This window comes from Eschrichtius robustus, chromosome 4 (genome assembly GCF_028021215.1).
Source record: "Eschrichtius robustus isolate mEscRob2 chromosome 4, mEscRob2.pri, whole genome shotgun sequence".
Classification (NCBI taxonomy): Eukaryota; Metazoa; Chordata; class Mammalia; order Artiodactyla; family Eschrichtiidae; genus Eschrichtius; species Eschrichtius robustus.
The window spans coordinates 43,256,123-43,281,454 of NC_090827.1; the positions used below are offsets into that span (position 1 = coordinate 43,256,123).

The following is a 25,332-nucleotide window of genomic DNA, read 5'->3' on the forward strand; positions in this document are numbered from 1 at the left end:
GGAGGGCGGTAGGTGGGGCGGCCCGCAAGGGCAGTGAGAGGTGGGAGTCAGCACTGCACACTACAGCAGAGCTCTTCAGAGTGTAGACAGAGGGTTACCTACATCAGAGTCACCTCACTTACTTGTTTGAAATTCTGACTCCTGGGCTCCACACTTCAACTTAACCAGAATTACAACAGGCAGCTAAGAAGAACCTGCATTTTTAGTAGTTTTCTCAGGTGATTCTTACCCAAACCAAAGTTTGGGAACTGGTAGTTAGGAAGTGGACAACTGAGAAAATGCTGACCCTCCCTCTACCCGCTTGATAAACAATGTTGGAGAATAGTCCACTTTGACTCAAGATAATTGTAGAGTGTCAGAGAGGCCACCGTGAGGAGGTTAAGGATGTTGCAGTATGTTTACAGCAGAATTAGGAATGTGGAGGTCTGTTGAATAACAGCTTTGCTTCTGGCAGATACTCCTTATAAGCAGCTAACTGTTAAAACAACAGAAGGGGGTTTTAAATTACCAAAGTTTATAGAATATTTAACATAAAATTTTCAATTTGTTTCTTTTAAAATTATATTATGTAAATGCTATGGAAGGTTTTATCCATTTTGAAGAATGAGATAAGGTGTTTAAATTGAGAAAATTAAATGAAGTATTAGTATTATATCTGCTAAATACTAGGAGTACCAAAAAGGAACAAAATAGATGGTCTTAGGGAGCTTACCGTCTTCAGGAGAGAGAATGTAGACAAATAATGTTACTGCTGTGTGAGAAGTGATATGCTAAGCCCAGTATAGCATGGGCTGATAACGGGTACGAACAAGTATGGGAAGATTACCTGAGGGAGTGCTCTCCAAGCTGAATCTAAAGGATGAGCCAACCCAATGAAGAAGAGTAAAGAATGGTCCCATCAGAGGCAACTAGAAAGACCTGAAAAAGGTGCGAGACCATAGAATTGAAAATTCACTATTGTTGGAGTGGGGAACGTGGGGGCAGATGTGTGAGAAATGAGGTTGGAGAGTAAGTAGGGACGAGGTCCTGTAAAACCTCAAAACCGTGTGGAGGAGTTTGGACTTTACCTAAAAAGCAATGGAGGACCACTAAATGAGTAAAAACTGAAGTGCCTCATCACATTCGCATTTTAGAAAGTTGTCTCCGCCTACTGTACAAAGAATGAATTTCAGGGCTGACAAGACTAGAGACAAGGGAGACAGATTCTTCAAGTCACCACGGCAAGAAGGGAAGTGAGACTTCGGACTTTGCTCCTGTAGGGAAACTAGAGCCAGGAAAGAACACCAAGCCATTTTTAAAGATGCAGAAAGGAGGAAAACTGGGAAAATACAGTGTAAGGAAACTAGGGAGAAGAGAGTTTGTGTAGTTTGTGAAGTACTTGGAGAATCCTTACAGATTGTTGGTGGTTACAATGCATGCTTTGCGATTTCCTCCTTTTTAAAAGATTTCTCCTCCTCTCTCTGAGTAAAAGGGGAGATTTCATTAATAAATCTCTAGTTCTTTTTTTAACATCTTTATTGGAGTATAGTTCTTTTACAGTGGTGTGTTAGTTTCTGCTGTATAACAAAGTGAATCAGCTATACGTATACATATATCCCCATATCTCCTCCCTCTTGTGTCTCCCTCCCACCCTCCCTATCCCACCCCTCTAGGTGGTCACAAAGCACTGAGCTTAAAATCTCTAGTTCTGCTTATATACTGTAGTGTTGTGCATCTTATTAAGCATGTGTATATTTTAAAATTTATTTATTTATTTTATTCTTGGCTGCGTTGGGTCCTCATTGCTGCGTGCGGGCTTTCTTTTAGTTGCAGCGAGTGGGGCTACTCTTCATTGCGGTGGGCGGGCTTCTCATTGCGGTGGCTCCTCTTGTGGAGCACAGGCTCTAGGCATGCGGGCTTCAGTAGCTGTGGCATGCGGGCTCAGTAGTTGTAGCACGCAGGCTCTAGAGCGCAAGCTCAGTAGTTGTGGCGCACGGGCTTAGTTGCTCCGCAGCGTGTGGGATCTTCCCGGACCAGGACTCAAACCTGTGTCCCCCGCATTGACAGACGGGATTCTTAACCACTGCGCCACCAGGGAATCCCCAAAGCATGTGTATTTTAAAGCAAATTTGCTGAACATTTGGTGTTCTTTAATTGTTAATTTTGCACTAACTTCAGTTCAAAAGTAGATTACTATGCTAAATTATAAAGTTACATTTTTAACCTCATTCTTATTCTTACCTCTGTTAAAATATGCAAATGGAAGCAAGTTATTTTTGTTGAAAACGAGCACCCCTTCACAGCTTTATGGAAGCTGTAACTACAAGTATTATCTTGTATCCTCTGAAAAGAACTTAAACTATACATGAAACTTTTTTGCCAGAAGCATTGTATTTTATTTTAATTGTTTGAAGATTTATTTTTAAAAACTGTTAAATACTCCAGTATTATCCTAGTAGCTTGAATAGAAAATTAACTTCAGGTTTATTCCATTTTATTGTGCAATTGTTAAGCATGACTTTGCAAAGTCTTAAACGTTGAGTTGAATGTGAGCGACATAAAAATGCAAATTAGGGATTTTAGGTTGTTGGTTATAAATGGGCTCATTGTCTCTCAAATATATTCTGGAAACTATAGGAGTAAATGCAGTAACATATATTTTAAAAGTTACTAAGCTAGGCACAGCCTTACAACTGAGACACTAAAAGTTTAAGGATTATGTAAAGATACATTTTTAAGTTTTTGTGAACTATGAGGCTAAATTATATTACTTAGAGAATGTGTATTTTACAGAAAGCAGTCAACAAGCTCACAAAATACTGAGTGTTTTCTTACAAGTCATGCATTCCACTCTCATAGCGCATATCATTTTGTGTTGCAGCAACTTAACTGCCAGACCACTATCAAAATGATAATTCTGTTCACAATCTGAATGGATCTATTTGTACCACTTTTGGTTAGGCTCCTTCTATTAGTAAGAGTTTAAGCAAAGGAAGGCCTTAGTGCTTTTCAGATTTTACAGCTGTTTTACATAAAGGACACGAGGTTTTTTTCTAGAACTTTTGTTTGTTGAGTAAAGGACCCTTGGGAGACCATTGGGAGGGGTTTGAGTGAAATGCAGTATCCTCAGACAGCTAGAAGTTGTTTCTTCCAGAGGCCATGCATGACAAGATGGAAGCATCCCTTAACTTCTTAAAAACTTAGGGAATAAGAGGTATCCATCAAATTCCCTATTTAACCTGTTACTCGCTCCTGTCTTCCCAACTACTACTACTATATCTCTTTTCTGGGAATTCACACAATACTTTGTGACAGGACAGATGATTCAAATGAGTAATGTTCTTTCAGTTAAGTTCTAAGAATACAGCAAACACAACTCTCCTGGACCTCTCTGCCATTTGTATGTTGTTTATGGTTTTTCACCCTCATATTTTGAGAGATGTCTTTGATACTTTTTTCCTTAAGGAGAGCTAAAAAGCTGTCAAGACTTGGAAGCAAAGCAATATCCAGGGAAACCACTCTATAAATAATTGACCTTAATAACCAAACTCACAGAGTTTAAGAAATATCTTGGTGCTTTGACATTATTTATTTTGTAAGTGATGTATTTGTCTTTTAGAGAGAAAAAATTATCTGGTTTTATGTAAATATGAATAAAAGTGTCAGTAATATTTAAAACTGGAAACCATTGATTTAGTACATTAGTATATTAAAAAATAAACTGGAAAGGTAAAGATCATTTATTCAGCAAAATGAACAGACTCAGAGATCTGGTTTAAAAATAAGAAGTAAATAAAACTGAGTGTAAAGAGTGTTTTCTTTTTAATTCTAAGTGCTCTCCAAAACAATACACAGATGAAAAGGATGTTGTCCTGTGACAAGAGGTTTTACGTGACATTAGGAAATAAGTGAAATAGAATGAAAGTTGTTATCTGTTTTGTACCAGTAGGAAATTACAAGTTGAGAATATATTTGCATTAGTGTGTTTAAGCTAGTGAGCAGATCTGCAATGATTTTTAAAAAGTTATTTTTTAAATAATTTTTTTAAGAAAACGTACTAGCTAAAATAAATTCTGAGTCTCTAACAAATTGCTTGTGTCTGTTTACATTTACTATACATTACAGTTAATAGTGTGTCTTGAAGCTTAGTCCTATTTCTGTGTTCCTGTTTTCTCATCTGTAAAATACTAGTGATAGTACTACTAACTGAGATAATATTAGGCAGTTCTTGCTTTGTATAGTTCCAAAATGCATTAATTTTGGTTACCATGGTTTAATTAAATAATATATGTCCCCAACAACACAGCTCAGATTTCTGTCACCACAGTATATTAACTGTAGTTGTATGAAGTACAAACTTCACTGCTAGCACTTAAGTTCAAAAATCACCATGTGAATAATGATGCATATCATGATTATTGAGTAATCACGTCACTTTCAAAGTCTCTTGGTGATTGGTCACTGTATCTGTTATTCATTTCATACACAGACAGCAAATCATGTGGTTGTGTTATCACCTTGTCTCCTGGTCATAAACCCATGTGGCATTTTACAGAAGTGGATAATCAAAAGGGAATGGGTGAACAAAGATAGAACTGCAGCAAAGAAATGAAAAGTGATAACAGAAATTCAAATCAAACCTAAACGGGGGATGGGGGCGGATTCCCTGGTGGCGCAGTGGTTAAGAATCCGCCTGCCAATGCAGGGGACACGGGTTCGAGCCCTGGTCTGGGAAGATCCCACATGCCGCGGAACAGCTAAGCCCGTGCGCCACAACTACTGAGCCTGTGCTCTAGAGCCAGCAAGCCACAACTACTGAAGCCCGTGCACCTGGAGCCCATGCTCTGCAACAAGAGAAACCACCACAATGAGAAGCCCGCGCACCGCAACGAAAAGTAGCCCCTGCTCACTGCAACTAGAGGAAGCCCGCATGCAGCAACGAAGACCCAACTCAGCCCCCACCCCCCCCCAAAAAAAAAAAACCTAAATGGGGGACTTCCCCTGGGGGCACAGTGGTTAAGAATCCGCTTGCCAAATCAGGGGACCCGGGTTCGAGCCTTGGTCCAGGAAGATCCCACATGCCGAGGAGCAACTAAACCCATGTGCTACAACTGCTGAGCCTGTGCTCTAGAGCCCAGAAGCCACAACTACTGAGCCCACGTGCTGCAACTACTGAAGCCCACGCGCCTAGAGCCCATGCTCTGTAACAAGAGAAGTGACCGCAATGAGAAGCTCGCGCTCGGCAACGAAGAGTAGGCCCTGCTTGCTGCATCTAGAGAAAGCCCGTGCACAGCAGCAAAGACCCAACGCAGCCAAAAATAAATAAATAAATTTATTTTTTTAAAAAAAAGACCCCAACAAAACCTAAATGGGACTTCCCTGGCTGGTGGTCCAGTGGTTAAGACTTCGAAATTCCACTGCAGGGGGCGTGGGTTTAATCCCTGGTAGGGGAACTAAGATCCATGTGCCCCGCGGTGTGACCAAAAGAAAAATAAACCTAAACGGAGTTGTGGAAGAAATTACCGACCCACAGGCATGTTGACACTGCCACTGTTTGAGAGACTCTAGATGTGAGCCAGAAGAACTTAGTGAAGGCTAACTTAACAACATAAGCAAGGAAAGAGTTTTTTAAAGTTTTGACAAGAGTTTTTGAAGGTCATGGAATAATCAATTTTGCCCATTAACCACTTTGCACAGTTTCTCTTCGCTTGGTCATTTTTATGATTTTGATCTTGCACTGTCATGGAGAGTGAAGACTGCGTGTACATAAAGTGCTTAGAACAATCCCTGGCACATAGTAAGTGCTCGAGAAATGTTTGCTATTGTAATTATTAGTGGTAGCACTAATTAGTTGTAAAGATGATTGTAGTAGGGGAGAGGGATGGCCAGCTTAACTGAGTGCCTAAAAATATGTATCTGGGTATCTTGCCCATATTATCTTGTCTAATTGTCGTAGTACTCTGGGGTAATTTTGACCCTCTTTTTACAGCTGAGCTAACAGGAGCTAGAAAGTTTTTAAGTACTTACCCAGGACCACATAGCCACTAAATATTGATAAGAAAGTAGTATTCAAATGAGGTCATCTGAATTATCTTTCCAGGTCTTTCATGTTTCTAGTAATAGTTGATACTTGATGAGACTATCACAAACTTTAAAAAGTGATTTTAGAGTCTTTGCTGTTGGTAAACATTTTTAAAGTTTGCCATACAAAATTCAAAAGGTGATTTCACGGGGAGCTCTAATTAGGGTGAAGAAAGCAAGAATCAATCTTTCAGCTTACTTGTATTTGCTATTATGTTATTGTGCTTTTATTTTATGTTTATTCGTTTTTGTTTGTCCTCATAATGATTAGCAGTGAGATCCTTAAAATTTTTTTAAAAATTATGTCATAGCTTTGCTTATAACAAATCATTGGAGTGGGTACTTTTTTTTTTTTTTAACAGGCCAATTCAAAGAAATGTCCCTGGTAAAACTAATGTTAATTAGTTTTCTCTTTTGGAATAGACATATCTCCATTGGATTATCCAACAAAAAGTTTGCCTTTGATCTTTTTGGTCTTGCTAATGAAAAACTCTGGATGTTAAGTGTACGTTGGTTTTACCACTTTTTTTTAATGTTTTAATCAAATATTGGATATAAAAGAGTATTGATACAATATGTATAAGATATAAAGAATAATTATACACATAAAAGGCATACAGATTGGAAAGGAAGAGGTAAAACTATCTCCATTTGCAGACATCATAACCTTGTATATAGAAAATCCTGAGGAATCCACACACAAAAAAACCTTTTAAAAATAATAAGTTCAGCATAGTTGAAGGATAGAAGAGCAAAATGCAAAGCTCAATTTTTTTTCTATACTCTAGGAATAAATAATCCAAAAATAAATTTAAGAAAACAATTGCATTTACAGTAGCATCAAAAATAAGAAAATACTCAGGAATATGTGCAAAACTTGTACCCTAAAAACTATAGAACATTGAGGAAAGAAGTTAAAAAAGATCTAAATAAATGGAAGGACATCTCACGTTCATGGATCAGAAGACTTAATTTGTTAAGATGGGAGTCTCCCTAAATTGATCAGATTCAACATAGTCTCTATCAAAATCCCAGCTGGCTTTTTTTTGTAGAAATTGACAAACTGATCATATGTAAATGGCTCACTCCCTCATTTTGTTCAGAATTCTGCCCACATCTTACCTCTTCAGAGAGACCTTCCCTGAATATCCCATCTAAAGTAGCACCCTTTGCCTGTCACTCTGTATCCCTCTTATCCTGCCTTAAAAAAAATAAACAAACACACTTACAACTTATTACAGTTTACCCTTGAACAATGGGTTGGGTGCCCACCCTCCCCACAGTCAAATTTTTGTGTAACTTTTCCTTTGGCCCTCCTTAATCCACGATTTGGCATCTGAGGAGTCAACCACCTTGGATCTTGTAGTACTGTAGTACAAGCATATTTATTGAAAAAAATTGGCATAAAAGGGGATGCAGTTCAAACCTGTGTTTTTCAAGGATCAACTGTACTTACTACAGCACTTCTTATTACCTGAGATACATTTATTTACTGTCCGTCTCCTCCTTTCCCTTTACCTCACATGAGTCTGATGGGCAGAGACCATCTGTTTCCTACAGTGCTTATCTGTAGTGTCTAGAGGAGTGGCTGTCATAACTTGGTGCTCATTAAATGTTGATTCAATAAATCCTTTATGTTCCAGAGCTCAAGCAGTACTTTCTCTTTTCCTATTCGATTTTCATGGACTTAGTCCCTATTGTGAATTCCTCTGATACTTATTGTCTTTACTTTGGCACCAAGTTCAACTTTTATATTAATGTTTGTGTATCTTGTCTCTCCCGTGAGGCAAGTACCGTACCTTATGTTATCTTTTTCTTTGCCCAGCAAGTCTAACATAGTAAGAATAAGCAGATACTCATTAAATTAAATTTTAAAATAAGCCTATTGCTGTATCAACTTCTTAATCTATATGGTGTTATCATAAGTCCTTTAGTTTATTCAACAAATACATTTATTTATTCATCCAACAAATATTTATTGAGTATAATAAATAAATTATATTTAGTTGTCACTAGCTACTTAATGATAACTGCTGTGAGAAAAATAAAACAGGGTAAGCAGAATAGGGAGTTCCAGTGTGAAGGCTGCAGGAGTTTCATATGATAACTGTACATTGTATGTGGTGGAATAGAGTATTAAGAAAGCATTTCAAAGACGTTTATCTTTTAGTGCATCGCTAACTTGTCATTGTTGTGAAAAACCAGTAGGATCCATTCATAGACTCTGATTATGAAAATTGAGTAATTCCTCATATCCAAGCCAGAGGACAGAAAGGACTTCTGTGTTTCGTGGCTTTTTCTCTTTTCTTTTACTATAAGACTGAATGTCAAATATTATATTTATTACCATTAAAAGCTGAATTGCAGTTAGGTTGGCTAATATAATATAATTTATATGGTAGGTTGGTTTAATATAAATCTAAATAACAAGAAATTTTCTTTACCTCAATCTTTATCTCACCCTGACTGAAGTGAGAGAAGCCCTGTTTACCTAGCTAACCTGGAAATCAAAGGAAGTTTAATTTTGCAAATGAATGATTTGTTTATACTGAACATTAGCCAGGCTCATCATGATTATATTAGACATCAGTGCGGTTTTTAATATTACACTTGACTTGTTAATTTTAATTCTACTCTTTTTTTTTTAAATGTATTTTTTTTTTAAACGCATTGTTTACTTTGTTTATTTATTTATTTATTTTTGGCTGTGTTGGGTCTTTGTCTCTGCGCGAGGGCTTTCTCCAGCTGCGGCAAGCGGGGGCCACTCCTCATCGCGGTGCGCGGGCCTCTCACTATCGCGGCCTCTCTTGTTGGCGGAGCACAGGCTCCAGACGCGCAGGCTCAGCAATTGTAGCTCACGGGCCCAGCTGCTCCGTGGCATGTGGGATCTTCCCAGACCAGGGCTCGAACCCGTGTGCCCTGCATTGGCAGGCAGACTCTCAACCACTGCGCCACCAGGGAAGCCCTAATTCTACTCTTTAAAATGATTTTCCTGACGTATCAGTAGATTAGAAATTTGAAATTGAATTTTAATATCTGCCTGATGCTTAGTTCTAAAATGATGAAAGTATTTTGTATTTGATATACACTGTATCTCTTAATAGCAGATCTTGCTGAGTTTGCTGCTGATTATACATCATTACAGAACACTGTGACAGCATAGGGAATACTACATAGTAGAGAGAAAAAATAGTTTAAGGTGGATTAAAAGGACATAGTTATGCTGAAATGTTATGTGATGTGAGATTTTTTACAAGATTTTCTCTTTTATTTAAATGTTGCTAAGGATTTGAAGCATTCATTACCAGCTGGACTTGGTCTCTCAGAAACCCAAATCACATCTCATGGCTTTGAAAGTACCAAAGAGGGGGTTATTGAAGCAGGAGCATTTCAAGGTAAGGAACCCATTATTTTTAAAGATGGCTGGGGTGGAGCCTTTATTAATAAAGTATGAGGGTTGAGCCCTTTAATTCCATGATAAAACACTGATTATAAACATAATCCTTTTTCTCTTCAATTTAAATAATTTAAGAATTGTTTTAGTAGTCACCTCTATATAAATAGATCAATGTGCATAATTGCACTGATTATTACTTAAGAATTGGTTTTAAAATACTGAAATAAAAACTCAAAAAATATGTCAAGAATGCATATTTAAATTATTTTAGGGGTAACCACAAAATTTATAGGTCAATATTGATTTGTATAAATACGTATTTTCCTGTTTCATAGCAATTAGGAAAATGAAACTTTTATTTTTCTTACTATACATGCTGTGTAGGAGGTCTCCAAGACCACCCTCAGATTCAGTAATTTCCTAAGAGGACTAACAGGACTCAGTCTATAGTCATACTCCAGGCTATGATTATTACAGCAAAAGTATACCGAGCACAGTTAGCAAAGGCAAAGGATGCCTGAGGCGAAGTCTAGGGAAACTGGACATAAGCTTGCAAGGATCTTTTCCCGGTTCCATCACACAGGACATGCTTAATTCCCCCAGCAGAGCTGTGACAACAAATGTGAAATGTTGCTAATGAGGGAAGGTAATTAGAGCCTCAATGCCCAGAGTTTTTACTGGAGATTGCTTGCTCACATAGGCACCCTCTGTGAGCACGTGCCCAGATTCCAGACTCCCAGAAGGAAAGCGTAAACCACATTGTTTGTATAAACAGTTTAGGCATAGTGAGCAAGTCTTACCATTTTGGGAATGGAGGGAATCACCCCAAAATTAAAGTTCTCAGATGCCAGCCAAGGGCCAATCTTCTGTAAGCTGGTCTTTTTAAGGATAAGTAGTTAGACCTACTATGTTAGCTCTTTTCTGCACACATCCCATGTATATATGTCTATTTTTAATATAAAGAAAAATGCTTCCGGGCTTCCCTGGTGGCACAGTGGTTGAGAATCTGCCTGCCAATGCAGGGGACACGGGTTCGAGCCCTGGTCTGGGAAGATCCCACATGCCGCGGAGCAACTAGGCCCGTGAGCCACAACTACTGAGCCTGCGCGTCTGGAGCCTGTGCTCCGCAACAAGAGACGCCGTGATAGGGAGAGGCCTGCGCACCGTGATGAAGAGTGGCCCCTGCTCGCCACAACTAGAGAAAGTCCTCACACAGAAAAGAAGACCCAACACAGCCAAAAATAAAAATAAATTAATTAATTAATTTTTTAAAAAAAGAAAGAAAAATGCTTCCTTTTTTAATGCTCTTGCCTATAATAACATTTTTTAGGTATTCTTTCATTTTCACACAAGTGAAAGAAAGTAAAATCATGTGGAAATTTGGACGTGAAAATGGATCGTTTTCTCGACAGAGCTGTAGTTAAAGTAGTAATAGTTGATGTTCAATGAAGAATTTTAATTTTAATATTGCATTATAATTTCACAAAATAAAAAAGATATCTCCATGCCTTTGTAATCCTTAGCCCTCTTGCAGATAATAGTATTCTATATTTTTATTATACTAATGGCCAATACTTTAGTCAGAAACAACTTGTATTTTGGGACTTTCCTGGTGGTCCAGTGGTTAAGACTCTGCGATCCCAATGCAGGGGGGCCTGGGTTCGATCCCTGGTCGGGGAACTAGATCCCACATGCTGCAACTAAAGATCCCACACGCAGCAAAGAAGAGCCCATGTGCTACAGCTAAGACCCGACACAGCCAAATAAATAAATAAATATTTATTTTAAAACCTGTATTTTGAAATATATTCTTTGTTAAATGGATCCTGGAAATAGGCATTTAGGATAACCCAGTATAATATCCTCTGCTCTAGGCTGTAAAATGAGTGGGCTACCTACTGACATTATTTTTTTTCGTTTTTCATTCTTATGTTCAGAAAAATAAAGATATAGAAAGGGAGCATACATGTCAGTATCTCCGTAGTCATTGCATAGCATTGTGGTGTTATTCTCTAGGGGATAACTTTGAATTTGAGTTGACTGATTGCCTAAAATTATGAGTGCTTAAAGATATAAGGCTTACTTTGCATAATGTGACAACATTTTTGGGCCAGTCACCAATTTCCAAATTTAAATGTCAACATAGAATAAAAAAAAAAAAAAACTTTTACAATTAAGATATTTTAAGTATTTTCAGTGAAATTATTTAGCTGATGTTTGGTTTTATTCTTTCCCCCTTAATCAGAATAGTATTATACAATAATCGAAATCAGCTGGCCATTGTAACCTGCTGTGCATGAGCATGAAAATGCCAGTCACTTTCACTTGCTTATAGATCTATCTTAATCCTTCAAATTGGAATAAAAAATGTTTCATGATAATGGTGGTAATTTATGTCTCTTTGAATTGACTTTGTAAAACACTTTTTAACACAAACTGCGTTGTTACTCAGTATATGAAAAAGATAATCATTCTGCCATACTCAGATTAGTTGAGCATTTATTGGAAAGTTGTAGTTGTTTTAAGTGCCCTTGTTTTTGTTTTTTATAAATTTATTTATTTTATTTATTTATTTTTGGCTGCATTGGGTCTTTGTTGCTGCATGCGGGCTTTCTCTACTTGTGGCGAGCAGGGGCTACTGTTCGTTGCGGTGTGCAGGCTTCTTATTGTGGTGGCTTCTCTTGTTGCAGAGCACAGGCTGTAGGCACATGGGCTCAGTAGTTGTGGCTCGCGGGCTCTAGAGCGCAGGCTCAGTAGTTGTGGTGCACGGGCTTAGTTGCTCCGCAGCATGTGGGATCTTCCCAATGCAGGGCTCGAACCCGTGTCCCCTGAATTGGCAGGCGGATTCTTAACCACTGCGCCACCAGGGAAGCCTTAAGTGCCCTTGTTTGAAGACATACATACATAAATTGGAATGAACATGATTTTCTCATGTTTAAAACTTAAGAAATAGGTCTTATGAAAAAATATTAGGAGTTGGGGCTATGTTAGCTCTCTGGAGAAGTGACTGAATGATAACTTTAAATGACTCTATTACCATTTACTTTTCCATCTCTGGAGCAAATTTAGAAGAAATGATACTTAAATTCAGCCTAACAACAAGAAATACTGAAATCTGCCCAGCAAATACATTGTAGAATCAATAATAGTAGAAATCATGAATAAATCAACTCATAAGAGTGAAGTATACTTGGTATCTGAGTTTTGTTTTAATGGGGTTTTGATCATTGCATATACATATTCATATTCCTAGATTTCTGCTGTTGAGAGAAAACAGAGCTAACTCCCCAAATTTAGTCAATTAGCAAAAGCATAGAGTTTTAAGAATTATTTTTTGTTGGAATGATTTACTTATTTATTGTGAATGATTTTAGTAACTAATTTAGTCTAAATTAGTGGTTTAAAGGGTTGAAGATACAGAGAATAATTACCCTTGAGCAAACAGTTGAAGGTACACACTTACCTCAGCACCATGTCTTTTGCTCCTTTAGTTTGGAAAGTTCTGTATCATATTATTATACATATCTCTTGTTATGTCATGGGATTATCTCTTATGTAAGATTAATAAACAGTAATAACCAGAACAACAGAGCTCTGTTCCTAGGATCATCAAGAAATGGAACTACAGTAGTCATCTTTTATTTAACACTTCCTTATACAATAGAAACCCTTGTGCCTTGGATAGTAGAGATAGTCTTTGTTTAAAATGGTGATTGAACTGGATAACGTTAAATGCCTTCCAACTCAACAAGTAATTTATGGATTCGTGTTTTCTGTATTGAATTTAGTAATGGAGACATTATGGTGTGGATTTGGAACATCTGAATCTCTAATAAGAAGCTGTTTTAACCTCTCTGCACCTCATTTCTCCTGTAATTTAATGTAGTTTAATGTCCTGTAGAAACCCTTGTGCCTTGGATAATAGAGATAGTCTTTGTTTAAAATGGTGATTGAACTGGATAACATTAAATGCCTTCCAACTCAACAAGTAATTTATGGATTCGTGTTTTCTGTATTGAATTTAGTAATGGAGACATTATGGTGTGGATTTGGAACATCTGAGTCTCTAATAAGAAGTTGTTTTAACCTCTCTGCACCTCATTTCTCCTGTAGTTTAATGTCAGACTAGTTGATTTCCGTTGTCCCTTCCAGTTTTCTTGTTTTGTTTTTTTGTTTGTTTGTTTTGGCTGAGAGGCATGTGGGATCTTAATTCCCTGACCAGGGATTAAACCCGTGCCCTCTGCATTGGGAGCGCACAGTCTTAACCACTGGACCACCAAGGAATTCCCCTTCCAGTTTTAAATTTTATGGCTCAACAGATTTTTATTTTTAAAAGACAGGTATCTCTCACTTTGAAAGGTAGCACCAACCTATTTAGGTCTATTGCATGTTTGGATTTTAACATTAGATCCAGTCCAGATTAAGGTTTTCATATTAAACCTGGTGGCTGTTTCTGATCAGAACTTAGTATATCTGGGATATGAGAAAGTTGACGTTGATTCTTATTAGAAAATTTTAATTATAAATTTTGATACATTACGTGTTTTCTAGAGAACTGGGAAAGAGTGTAGTTGAAATAAAATTATCTTATAAACATTAAAATATATTCAGCTAAATGTGGAAGGATGTTAATAATTTTTTCAACTTCTTTTTAATTATCACTTCCCTAAAGATATATAGCCTTTAGAATTTAAAATAAAGAAATCAGTTGAAGCTAATTTTCTTTAGTTTAATGCCAGACTGTTTTCTTAGTTTAATGCTGGCCATTAGCAACAATGTTGGATAGTCAGTTTTTCTTACTTTATAGGTAACTAAGGCTCAGAGACCTTAAGTAATTTGCCAGGGTGTTACTGACAAATTACTGATACTAAAATATTGATACTATGTGGTTAAATAGAGCCAGAATTTCAAACCCAGAGTTAGAATTTAAAACTCAGTTGTGTTTCACTCAAAAATTGTGTCATTTCCTCTGGTTCTCAAACTTAGTTGTGTTTGAGAATAGCCTAAGTAGCTTTTAAAAAACTACAGTTGCCTAATGTGCAGCATGGTGACTATGGTTAATAATAATGTATACTTGAAATCTGCTAAGAGAATAGATCTCAAGTATTTTCACCACACACACAAAAGAGGTAACTATGTGAGGTGATGGATGTAATCATTTCACAATGTATACATATATCAAAACATCACTTTGTACATCTTAAATATATGCAATTTTTATTTACCTAATAAATAAATGAAAACCAAAAATCAATCGAATAAAAAAGCTAAAACTGTCAAGAAAAGAAAAAAAAGCCCTACAGATACCTGTTTCACTGATAATCAGTAGATTTTATGGAATGTCTCAGGTATGTTTTAAAAGCTTCAGAAGTAATGCTTATGATTAATCGGAACAACCCTCTATATTAGCACTTCTCAAGCTTCAAAATACATGCAGATCACCTGAGGATCTTGTGAAAATGCAGATTCTGGTTCAGTACATCTGTGGCAGGGCCTGAGTTTTGCATTTCTGGTGAGCTCCCAGGTGACATAATTGATGGAGACCCCTTGCATCCATACTATGAGTAGCAGTGACCTACACTATGTGATATTTGATTTATGACATGAAAATTTTGGCTACAGTTTCTGTGAAGGCTGTGATTAATTCACATTTCTATGAATTTTAATTATAAATTTGATACAGTGTTACGTGCCTTTGGATTTCTACTTGAAGAGCTTTCCTCCCTGTGTTAAAGTAGCAAGTGATAAAATATTTACTTAAGCTTTAAATCATTCAGCTATGGGACTTTAATCACATTCTTTTAATTGATTTGGAAACTAAGAACTCAGTCTGGTAGCATCCATTTATTATTAGTCCATTTCTGCAAGAAAACAAGTATATTAATTCTAGCTTTTAATCCTAGTTTTTGACTATCTTAAAGAAAATGTCAGTACACCTATATTCAAAATGTAAGTATGTGGAAGAAGAAAAGGATTTTCACCGTGAAATGTCTGCCCTTTTCAGGTTCCCCAGCACCACCACTGCCATCTGTTATGTCTCCTGGCAGGGTGGCAGCTAGTCGACTGGCTCAACAAGGAAGTGATTTAATTGTTCCTGCAGGTATTCACTGCACTGATTGGATAAAGCCCTTCTTGCTACTGCTGAAACTAAACTAATTCACTCAGTTTCTTATCACTTGCTTTATATTCTTAGGTGTGTGTTATTCTGGCTTTTTTGGTGGCTGCTTTTTTTTTTTTTTAACAATAGGGAAAATAATCTTTCTAGCCATAGCTTATCTTTCTGGCTTTTCAAAGTTTATTAGGCTCTATTTCAAACCCGATATTTAATTTACCTTAACGATTACAAAACACTGTAAAATTTGATTCATTTTAAATCATCCTCTCTTTGCTCTGGAAAATGTTGGTTTACTTATTTGATCCTAAAGTGCTCTGCACTTTAATATTGCTGGACTATAAAAACAGGGAAAAAATAAACTTTGTATTTCTTTTTACATGAAATGTTAATATTTTGTTTCTGTGAGAATTTTGTAAATTCTTAAATGTGCTTGATTTTGTATGCTGTTCTCTTTCTTAGATTGTGGTAAAGCTGTGATAAAGGCTGGGCTGGCTAGAGGAGTGAGAAAAGAGATTTTTGCTGACTGTAACCTTTTACAGCCATTTTATAAAACATTTTCTCTTGTCTTCTTTTCATTGTTATTTTAAAATTATTATGAAGTTTCTATCCCAAGTCATTAGCATCATAAATGTTTATTAAATATTTTCTTCTGTGAAAAATATTTTACTATTAGGAACTATATAGTTGTAGAGTTGCTTTTATGTCATAATTTCTTGATTGTTGGAGTAATGCATTATCAGGGCTTTATACTGCCTGTATTAATTATGGCTTTTTTGGGAGATGGGGGGTCTCTTGAGAAAAAATGAAGTACAATGTAGGTCTTGTTATAACACAGCCTCTTATACTAGTGGTAAGATATTTTTAATGACTATTTAAAATTATAGTGTTTTTAAATCCTACAAAATTACAGTAACATTCTATTGCTGCTCTCTTCTATGTAGTATAGTGAAAGGAGATCACTGTGAAGAGTGCATGGCCTTTCAGATTTTCACTGACAGTTTTTTTTAGAATCATTAGGTTATAAGATTAATTGTGGAAATTTTATTTTTCTTGAAGTAAACAGCAATGTATTTAGAGAAGAAGGCCGGTTTGTTTTTAAGAAGATGGACAAACCTCAGAAATATATTTTTTTAAGTGTTAGGAAATTATCCTCAAAATGATTCCAGGAAGTTCTAGTCCTTCACTTTGTGGGAACTTTTTTATTTCTTTAAATGCATAAGTAGTTTAATTTGAACAGCATCAGTGTTTTGTTTTCTTTCTACTTGTCTTTATCTGGTTTGCATTTTTATCTTTTGTTCTGATCTTACAGGTGGCCAGAGAACGCAGACAAAAAGTGGACCAGTTATTCTAGCAGATGAAACTAAAAATCCTGCAATGGAAAAGTTAGAACTTGTTAGAAAATGGAGTCTAAATACCTACAAGGTTTGTAATTTTTTTTTTTAATGTTTCCACCCTATCTGGCTCTAAGAATTTTCATTTGTATGTTATTCAAATTATTATTTTGCAATTATATGAATATATAGGAGAGAATAATGCTATTTAAACATAAATATACAATTAGAAAAATGAAGTATTTTGTCTTATTGATCTTGGCATAAATGTATTTTAAAAAGTCAGTAGCAAGAGTTTAAAAAAAAACTACTAAAGTTCTTACTAATTGACAGATAACACATAGTTGAAGAAGAGATACAGTGCCTGGGAGGGAGCACATTTAGCTGTATACAGAGCTGCTCTAGATATGTTTCTCACAACCTGCAGCTTTTTGATGCTTTATAGCAGCTGAATGTCAAGAGAGGTGTATTAGTTTTCCAAAGTTTGGAATTCTCTGATTTATTGTAATAACTAAGCACTAACTGTACACACAGCAAATGAGTTGGACTTCAAAAGTTTATTGTTGTTAGTTGTATTGTTTCAGAGTAATTGTTGGTTATTTTTTTTATGTTCTTATAAAACAAATAAGCAAATTATTTAATCTGTACTATATTTGATGTATTACAAATAGATAAGCCCAAAATCCACTTAGTACCTTCAAATCTTAACAGGGACAAGACGGTAGAATTCATAGAATAGTTAAGTGGGTGAAAGCCCTAGCAGTTCAAGTTAGAGCATTAGCCTTAACACTGGCTGTATTTGTGAATTGGTAGTGGGCCTAGTGGTTTGTAAGTCAGGAATTGTCTGTGCTTTTTTTTTTTAAAGGAACTCCTTTATTTATTTATTTATTCATTTTTGCCTGTGTTGGGTCTTCGTTTCTGTGCCAGGGCTTTCTGTAGCTGCGGCAAGCGGGGGCCACTCTTCATCGCAGTGCGCGGGCCTCTCATTATCGTGGCCTCTCTTGTTGCGGAGCACAGGCTCCAGACGCGCAGGCTCAGTAGTTGTGGCTCACGGGCCTAGTTGCTCCGCGGCATGTGGGATCCTCCCAGACCAGGGCTCGAACCCGCGTCCCCTGCATTGGCAGGCAGACTCTCAACCACTGCGCCACCAGGGAAGCCCTCTTATGTGTCTTCTAAAGAGTAATACAAAAGCGAATTTATTCTTTCAGTTAGTATTTTTAAAGTATGGTCTGCAGTTTTCTACAAAAGTACAGGTATTCTTAAGATGGTAAAAGCGCCCTGAAACTGCTACATGAATCTTTTCCAAAAAATTATTTAGTTCATGTCAGTGTAGAACTGAGAAATGCCAGTGGTAGCCGTCAAAAAGGCATCAGTGGATGCCTGCGAAACTGTTCTCACTCAGGACATTCTATTTACTCATTGCCCCTTTTGTTCTCAAGGACATGGATTCTCTCATTCCATGTATTGTTTTTCCCTTTGTATTCCCTCATATCACAACAGTTCACCCAAATATTCAAACGTCTACTTCATCTTCTCGCTGAATCTGCGTATCTAGTTAATTATTAAATGGATTCTGCCTCTTTAATATTCTTTGACTTTATCCCCTCGTCTCCATCTCACTTCACAGCCATATGATTACTCTCTCACATTACTGTAGTAGCTTCTTGACAAATTCTCTTAGCCTACATATTCTGCTCTGCCTGACATGGTTCATTCTTGCTTAAACTCCTTCACTCGCTCCCCATTGTCTTTAGAACAGCATGAATCTGACCCCATCTACCTTTCCAACTTCATCTCCTGCTGCTCCTCTCTTCACCCAGGGATCCAGTGATCTATACCAGATTATCCAGATATTTCCTAAACAAGCTGTGCTTTCTCACACCTCTACTACTTCGTTCACGGGGCTGTATTTGCCTACTGCTTGGAATTCCCCTTCATGCTCCCTTTCATTCCACTTGTTTATCTTTCATACCAGACTGAGCTTCATTCATTTATTTATTAAATTCTGTTCAGCCATTCCTTTGTTCATTTATTCCTGAAATTTGACTCTAACCATTGGCATTCTCTATCCACACATTTGGAGCCTAAAGAATACGGGCCTTATTTCTGAACTAAGTCCTAGTAACTTTACAATTTGCCAAATTAAATTTTTCTCATTTTAATGCCTTCCTCTCTTATGTCATTTAATTTGTGTTTTCCTTGTTCTTTATCTTTTTTTTTTCCCTATATGTGTGTGTTTGTCATGTATTTCTTTTCTTCTGTCTTTTACCTCTTCAGTAATCTGAGTTGAATCATTAAGATTCCAGTTATCTCTACATTAACATACCACATTCAGACTTTTCTGTTAATAAAAATGACCAGTCTTCATAATGTGTACACATGGCATAGTATTACGTGAAAGAGTTATACTCTTCAGAGTGATCACTTTATTTTTAGCTGAAAATTTTTTTTCATCAGAAAAGTTTGGATATCTCAGTCTAAGTCAAAAGAGAGAAAGTCCTAGCTTACATGATTTTATGAAGTTTGTAGCCCAATGTGTCTGGGCTGACATAGGACTCTCTATTCTTGTGGCTTTTTGACCTTTTTGGTCCAAATTGTGAGCTGATATAGGACATTCGCTGTCATTTGGATAATCCTTCAAGTATTGATTCTGATTTGGGTGAATTAGGACTTTGCTTGTTACCCATCTTACTCTTGAGGACCTTGATTCTGGCTATGACTTTGATCCTTTCTTTCTTAGACTTCAGTTCCTACATGATTTCTAACTTTAATTTCTTCTGTCTGTTTCTGTTCTCTAGCAAACACTTTAAGGCTTTTCCTAAAAGAGAATATTAGCACCTCCTTTATTGGTTGTTAATTTTGGCTCCAAGAGCAGTCTGGTGATTAAAACCAAATATGTAATAGGAGTGATTTTAAGTTTAGGCCTTGAACCTATCTTCTTAAATATCATTATTATTATTATTATTAATTTATTTACTCATTTATAGCTGTGTTGGGTCTTCATTGCTGAGCGCAGGCTTTTTCTGGTTGCAGCGAGAAAGGGCTACACTTCGTTAGCATGCACGGGCTTCTCATTGCGGTGGCTTCTCTTGTTGTGGAGCCACAGGCTCTAGGTGCGCGGGCTTCAGTAGTTGTGGCACGCAAGCTTCAGCAGTTGTGGCTCGCGGGCTCTAGAGCGCAGACTCAGTAGTTTTGGCACATGGACTTAGTTGTTCTGCAGCATGTGAGATCTTCCCGGACTAGGGCTTGAACCCATGTCCCCTGCATTGGCAGGCAGATTCTTAACCACTGCACCACCAGGGGAGTCCCTTAAATATTACTTTCATCTACCTGATTTTATTCACACAGTTTGAATACAAAATTTATTTATTTTCTTATTTATTCTCATCTGCAGGAATAGTTGTGAATAATGAACTCTGGTTTATCATTTTTGTTTGTTTTGTATTTTCCTAGTATAGAATAGGGTACTTTAAGAAGTCCATCTTATTTTTTTAAGAATAATCTCACTTTCAGCATTCAGACCTGTTTGGCATCTTTTCCAACCACTAAATGTTTTTTAAAAATGTTTTAAGAATGTGCCACCAGTATTCACACCTTTATCAACTAAATATTTGTTGTCTTAAAGCCAATATCTTTTAAACTTTCATTCCCGTTTTTCTTATCATATTACCTTATTTATTTACTTCTTGACCTGTCTCCCCTGTTCAATTTCTAGTTATTTCCTTTTATGCTCCCTTTTCCCCTATCCTTCACTCTTAATAACTCTTTTAATGTAATATCTATCAGTTGCTGCCATGAAATTATTCTTTTCCTTGTACTTAAATTGTTTTATTCCTTTTTTTTTTTTTTTTTTGCATTATACAAAAGCTCTTGGTGCTATTTAAATACTAGTAGTACCCAGTGGCTATCTTGTAAATTCATGACCTATATGGTGGTGATTTATGGTATTTTATACACTATTTATCATTATATTATCTTCCCCCAAGTAGGAGATCTATGTAGAGCAATAATTTACTTTTGCTTCTTCCTGCCCCTTTAATTTTGTTCCATTTGTCCTATTATTTTCAAAATGAATTCTTTTTTTTTCTTTACATTTTTATTGGAGTATAATTGCTTTACATTGTTGTGTTAGTTTCTGCTGTATAACAAAGTGAATCAGCAGTGCATATACATATATCCCCATATCCCCTCCCTCTTGCGTCTCCCTCCCACCCCTCTAGGTGGTCACAAAGCACCGAGCTCATCTCCCTGTGCTATGCGGCTGCTTCCCACTAGCTATCTGTCTTACATTTGGTAGTGTATATATGTCAATGCCGCTCTCTCACTTTGTCCCAGCTTACCCGTACCCCTCCCCGTGTCCTCAAGTCCATTCTCTACGTCTGCGTCTTTATTCCTGTCCTGCCCCTAGGTTCTTCAGAACCTTTTTTTTTTTTTTAGATTCCATATATATGTGTTAGCATACAGTATTTCTTTTTCTCTTTCTGAGTTACTTCACTCTGTATGACAGACTCTAGGTCCATCCACCTCACTACAAATAACTCAAATTCGTTTCTTTTTATGGCTAACTAATATTCCATTGTATATATGTGCCACATCTTCTTTACCCATTCATCTGTCAGTGGACACTTAGGTTGCTTCCATGTCCTGGCTGTTGTAAAGAGAGCTGCAATGAACATTGTGGTACATGACTCTTTTTGAATTATGGTTTTCTCAGGGTATATGCCCAGTACTGGGATTGCTGGGTCATATGGTAGTTCTATTTTTAGTTTTTTAAGGAACCTCCATACTGTTCTCCATAGGGGCTGTATCAATTTATATTCCCACCAACAGTGCAAGAGGGTTCCCTTTTCTCCACACCCTCTCCAGTATTTATTGTTTGTAGATTTTTTGATGATGGCCATTCTGACCAGTGTGAGGTAATACATCATTGTAGTTTTCATTTGCATTTCTCTAATGATTAGTGATGTTGAGCATCTTTTCATGTGTTTGTTGGCAATCTGTATATCTTTGGAGAAATGTCTATTTAGGTCTTCTGCCCATTTTTGGATTGGGTTGTTTGTTTTTTTGATATTGAGCTGCATGAGCTGCTTGTATATTTTGGAGATTAATCCTTTGTCAGTTGCTTCATTTGCAACTATTTTCTCCCATTCTGAGGGTTGTCGTTTCGTCTTGTTTATGGTTTCCTTTGCTGTGCAAAAGCTTTGAAGTTTCATTAGGTCCCATTTGTTTATTTTTGTTTTTATTTCCATTTCTCTAGGAGGTGGGTCAAAAAGGATCTTGCTGTGATTTATGTCATAGAGTGTTCTGCCTATGTTTTCCTCTAAGAGTTTTACAGTGTCTGGCCTTACATTTAGGTCTTTAATCCATTTTGAGTTTATTTTTGTGTATGGTGGTAGGGAGTGTTCTAATTTCATTCTTTTACATGTAGTTGTCCAGTTTTCCCAGCACCACTTATTGAAGAGGCTGTCTTTTCTCCATTGTATATTCTTGCCTCTTTTATCAAAGATAAGGTGACCATAAGTATGTGGGTTTATCTCTGGGCTTTTTATCCTGTTCCATTGATCTATGTTTCTGTTTTTGTGCCAGTACCATATTGTCTTGATTACTGTAGCTTTGTAGTATAGTCTGAAGTCAGGGAGCCTGATTCCTCCAGCTCCGTTTTTCTTTCTCAAGATTGCTTTGGCTCTTCAGGGTCTTTAGTGTTTCCATACAAATTGTGAAATTTTTTGTTCTAGTTCTGTGAAAAATGCCATTGGTAGTTTGATAGGGATTGCATTGAATCTGTAGATTGCTTTGGGTAGTATAGTCATTTTCACAATGTTGATTCTTCCAATCCAAGAACATGGTATATCTCTCTATCTGTTTGTATCATCTTTAATTTCTTTCATCAGTGTCTTATAGTTTTCTGCATACAGGTCTTTTGTCTCCTTAGGTTGGTTTATTCCTAGGTATTTTATTCTTTTTGTTGCAGTGGTAAATGGGAGTGTTTCCTTAATTTCTCTTTCGGATTTCTCATCATTAGTGTATAGGAATGCACGAGATTTCTGTGCATAAATTTTGTATCCTGCTACTTTACCAAATTCATTGATTAGCTTTAGTAGTTTTCTGGTAGCATCTTTAGGATTCTCTATGTGTAGTATGTTATCTGCAAGCAGTGACAGTTTTACTTCTTCTTTTCCAATTTGGATTCCTTTTATTTCTTTTTCGTCTCTGACTGCTGTGGCTAAAAGTTCCAAAACTATGTTGAATAATAGGGCTGAGAGTGAACAACCTTGTCTTGTTCCTGATCTTAGAGGAAATGGTTTCAGTATTTCGCCACTGAGAACAGTGTTGGCTGTGGGTTTGTCATATATGGCCTTTATTATGTTGAGGTAAGTTCCCTCTATGCCTACTTTCTGGAGGGTTTTTATCATAAATGGGTGTTGAATTTTGGCAAGAGCTTTTTCTGCATCTATTGAAATTAGCATATGGTTTTTATCCTTCAATTTGTTTAATGTGGTGTATCCTATTGATTGATTTGCATATACTGAAGAATCCTTGCATTCCTGGGATAGACCCCACTTGATCATGGTATATGATCCTTTTAATGTGCTGCTGGATTCTGTTTGCTAGTATTTTGTTGAAGATTTTTGCATCTTTGTTCATCAGTGATGTTGGCCTGTATTTTTCTTTTTTTGTGACATCTTTGTCTGGTTTTGGTATTTGGGTGATGGTGGCCTTGTAGAATGAGTATGGGAGTATTCCTCCGTCTGCTATATTTTGGAAGAGTTTGAAAACGATAGGTGTTAGCTCTTCTCTAAGTGTTTGATAGAATTCACCTGTGAAGCCATCTGGTCCTGTACTTTTGTTTCCTGGAAGATTTTTCATCACAGTTTCAATTTCATTACTTGTGATTGGTCTGTTCATATTTTCTCTTTCTTCCTGCTTCAGTCTCGGAAGATTGTGCTTTTCTAAGAGTTTGTCCATTTCTTCCAGGTTGTCCATTTTATTGGCATAGAGTTGCTTGTAGTAATCTCTTACGATCCTTTGTATTTCTGCAGTGTCAGTTGTTACTTCTCCTTTTTTATTTCTAATTCTGTTGATTTGAGTCTTCTCCCTTTTTTTCTTGATGAGTCTGGCTAATAGTTTATCAATTTTGTTTATCTTCTCAAAGAACCAGATTTTAATTTTATTGATCTTTGCTATTGTTTACTTCATTTATTTCTGCTCTGCTCTTTATGATTTCTTTCCTTCTGCTAACTTTGGGGGTTTTTTGTTCTTTCTCTAATTGCTTTACATTGAAGGTTAGGTTGTTTATTTGAGATTTTTCTTGTTTCTTGAGGTAGGATTTTATTGCTATGCTTCCCTCTTAGAACTGCTTTTGCTGCATCCCATAGGTTTTGGGCCGTTGTGTTTTCATTGTCATTTGTTTCTAGGTAATTTTTGATTTCCTCTTTGATTTCTTCAGTGATCGCTTGGTTATTTAGTAGTGTATTGTTTAGCCTCCATGTGTTTGTATTTTTTACAGTTTTTTTCCTGTAATTGTTATCTAGTCTCATAGTGTTGTGGTCAGAAAAGATACTTGATATGATTTCAGTTTTCTTAAATTTACCAAGGCTTGATTTGTGACCCAAGATATTCTCTATCCTGGAGAATGTTCCATGAGCACAAGAAGAAAGTGTTTCTTGTTGTTTTTGGATGGAATGTCCTATAAATATCAGTTAAGTCCATGTTGTTTAACGTGTCATTTAAAGCTTGTGTTTCCTTATTTATTTTCATTTTGGATGATCTGTCCATTGGTGAAAGTGGGGTGTTAAAGTCCCCTACTATGATTGTGTTACTGTCGATTTCCCCTTTTATGGCTGTTAGCATTTGCCTTATGTATTGAGGGGCTCCTATGTTGGGTGCATAAATATTTACAATTGCTATATCTTCTTCTTGGATTGATCCCTTGATCATTATGTAGTGTCTTTGTCTCTTTTAATAGTCTTTATTTTAAAGTCTATTTTGTCTGATATGAGAATTACTACTCCAGCTTTCTTTTGATTTCCATTTGCGTGGAATATCTTTTTCCATCCCCTCACTTTCAGTCTGTATGTGTCCCTAGGTCTGAAGTGGTTCTCTTGTAGACAGCATATATATGGCTCTTGTTTTTGTATCCATTCAGCCAGTCTGTGTCTTTTGGTTGTAACATTTAATCCATTTACATTTAAGGTAGTTATCGATATGTATGTTCCTATTACCATTTTCTTAATTGTTTGGGGTTTGTTATTGTAGGTCTTTTCCTTCTCTTGTGTTTCCTGCCTGGAGACGTTCCTTTAGCATTTGTTGTAGAGCGGGTTTGGTGGTGCTGAATTCTCTTAGCTTTTGCTTGTCTGTAACAGTTTTAATTTCTCCGCCAAATCTGAATGAGATCCTTGCTGGGTGGAGTAATCTTGGTTGTAGGTTTT

The 25,332-nt window shown here is 36.6% G+C and overlaps 1 protein-coding gene across 6 annotated transcripts in view; it reads left to right on the forward strand.

The window, feature by feature from the left end:
* Positions 1–25,332, forward strand: part of ARFIP1 (ARF interacting protein 1) — a 138,863-nt gene that overhangs the window by 49,681 nt on the left and 63,850 nt on the right. For 5 of the 6 annotated variants that reach the window (XM_068542636.1, XM_068542640.1, XM_068542637.1 and 2 more), the window contains 3 exons: positions 9,347–9,455; positions 15,462–15,557; positions 16,882–16,994. In XM_068542636.1, coding sequence (XP_068398737.1) covers positions 9,347–9,455; positions 15,462–15,557; positions 16,882–16,994 — 318 coding nt within the window. The remainder of the gene's footprint in view (positions 1–9,346; positions 9,456–15,461; positions 15,558–16,881; positions 16,995–25,332) is intronic. The other variant, XM_068542642.1, reaches the window with a different exon arrangement.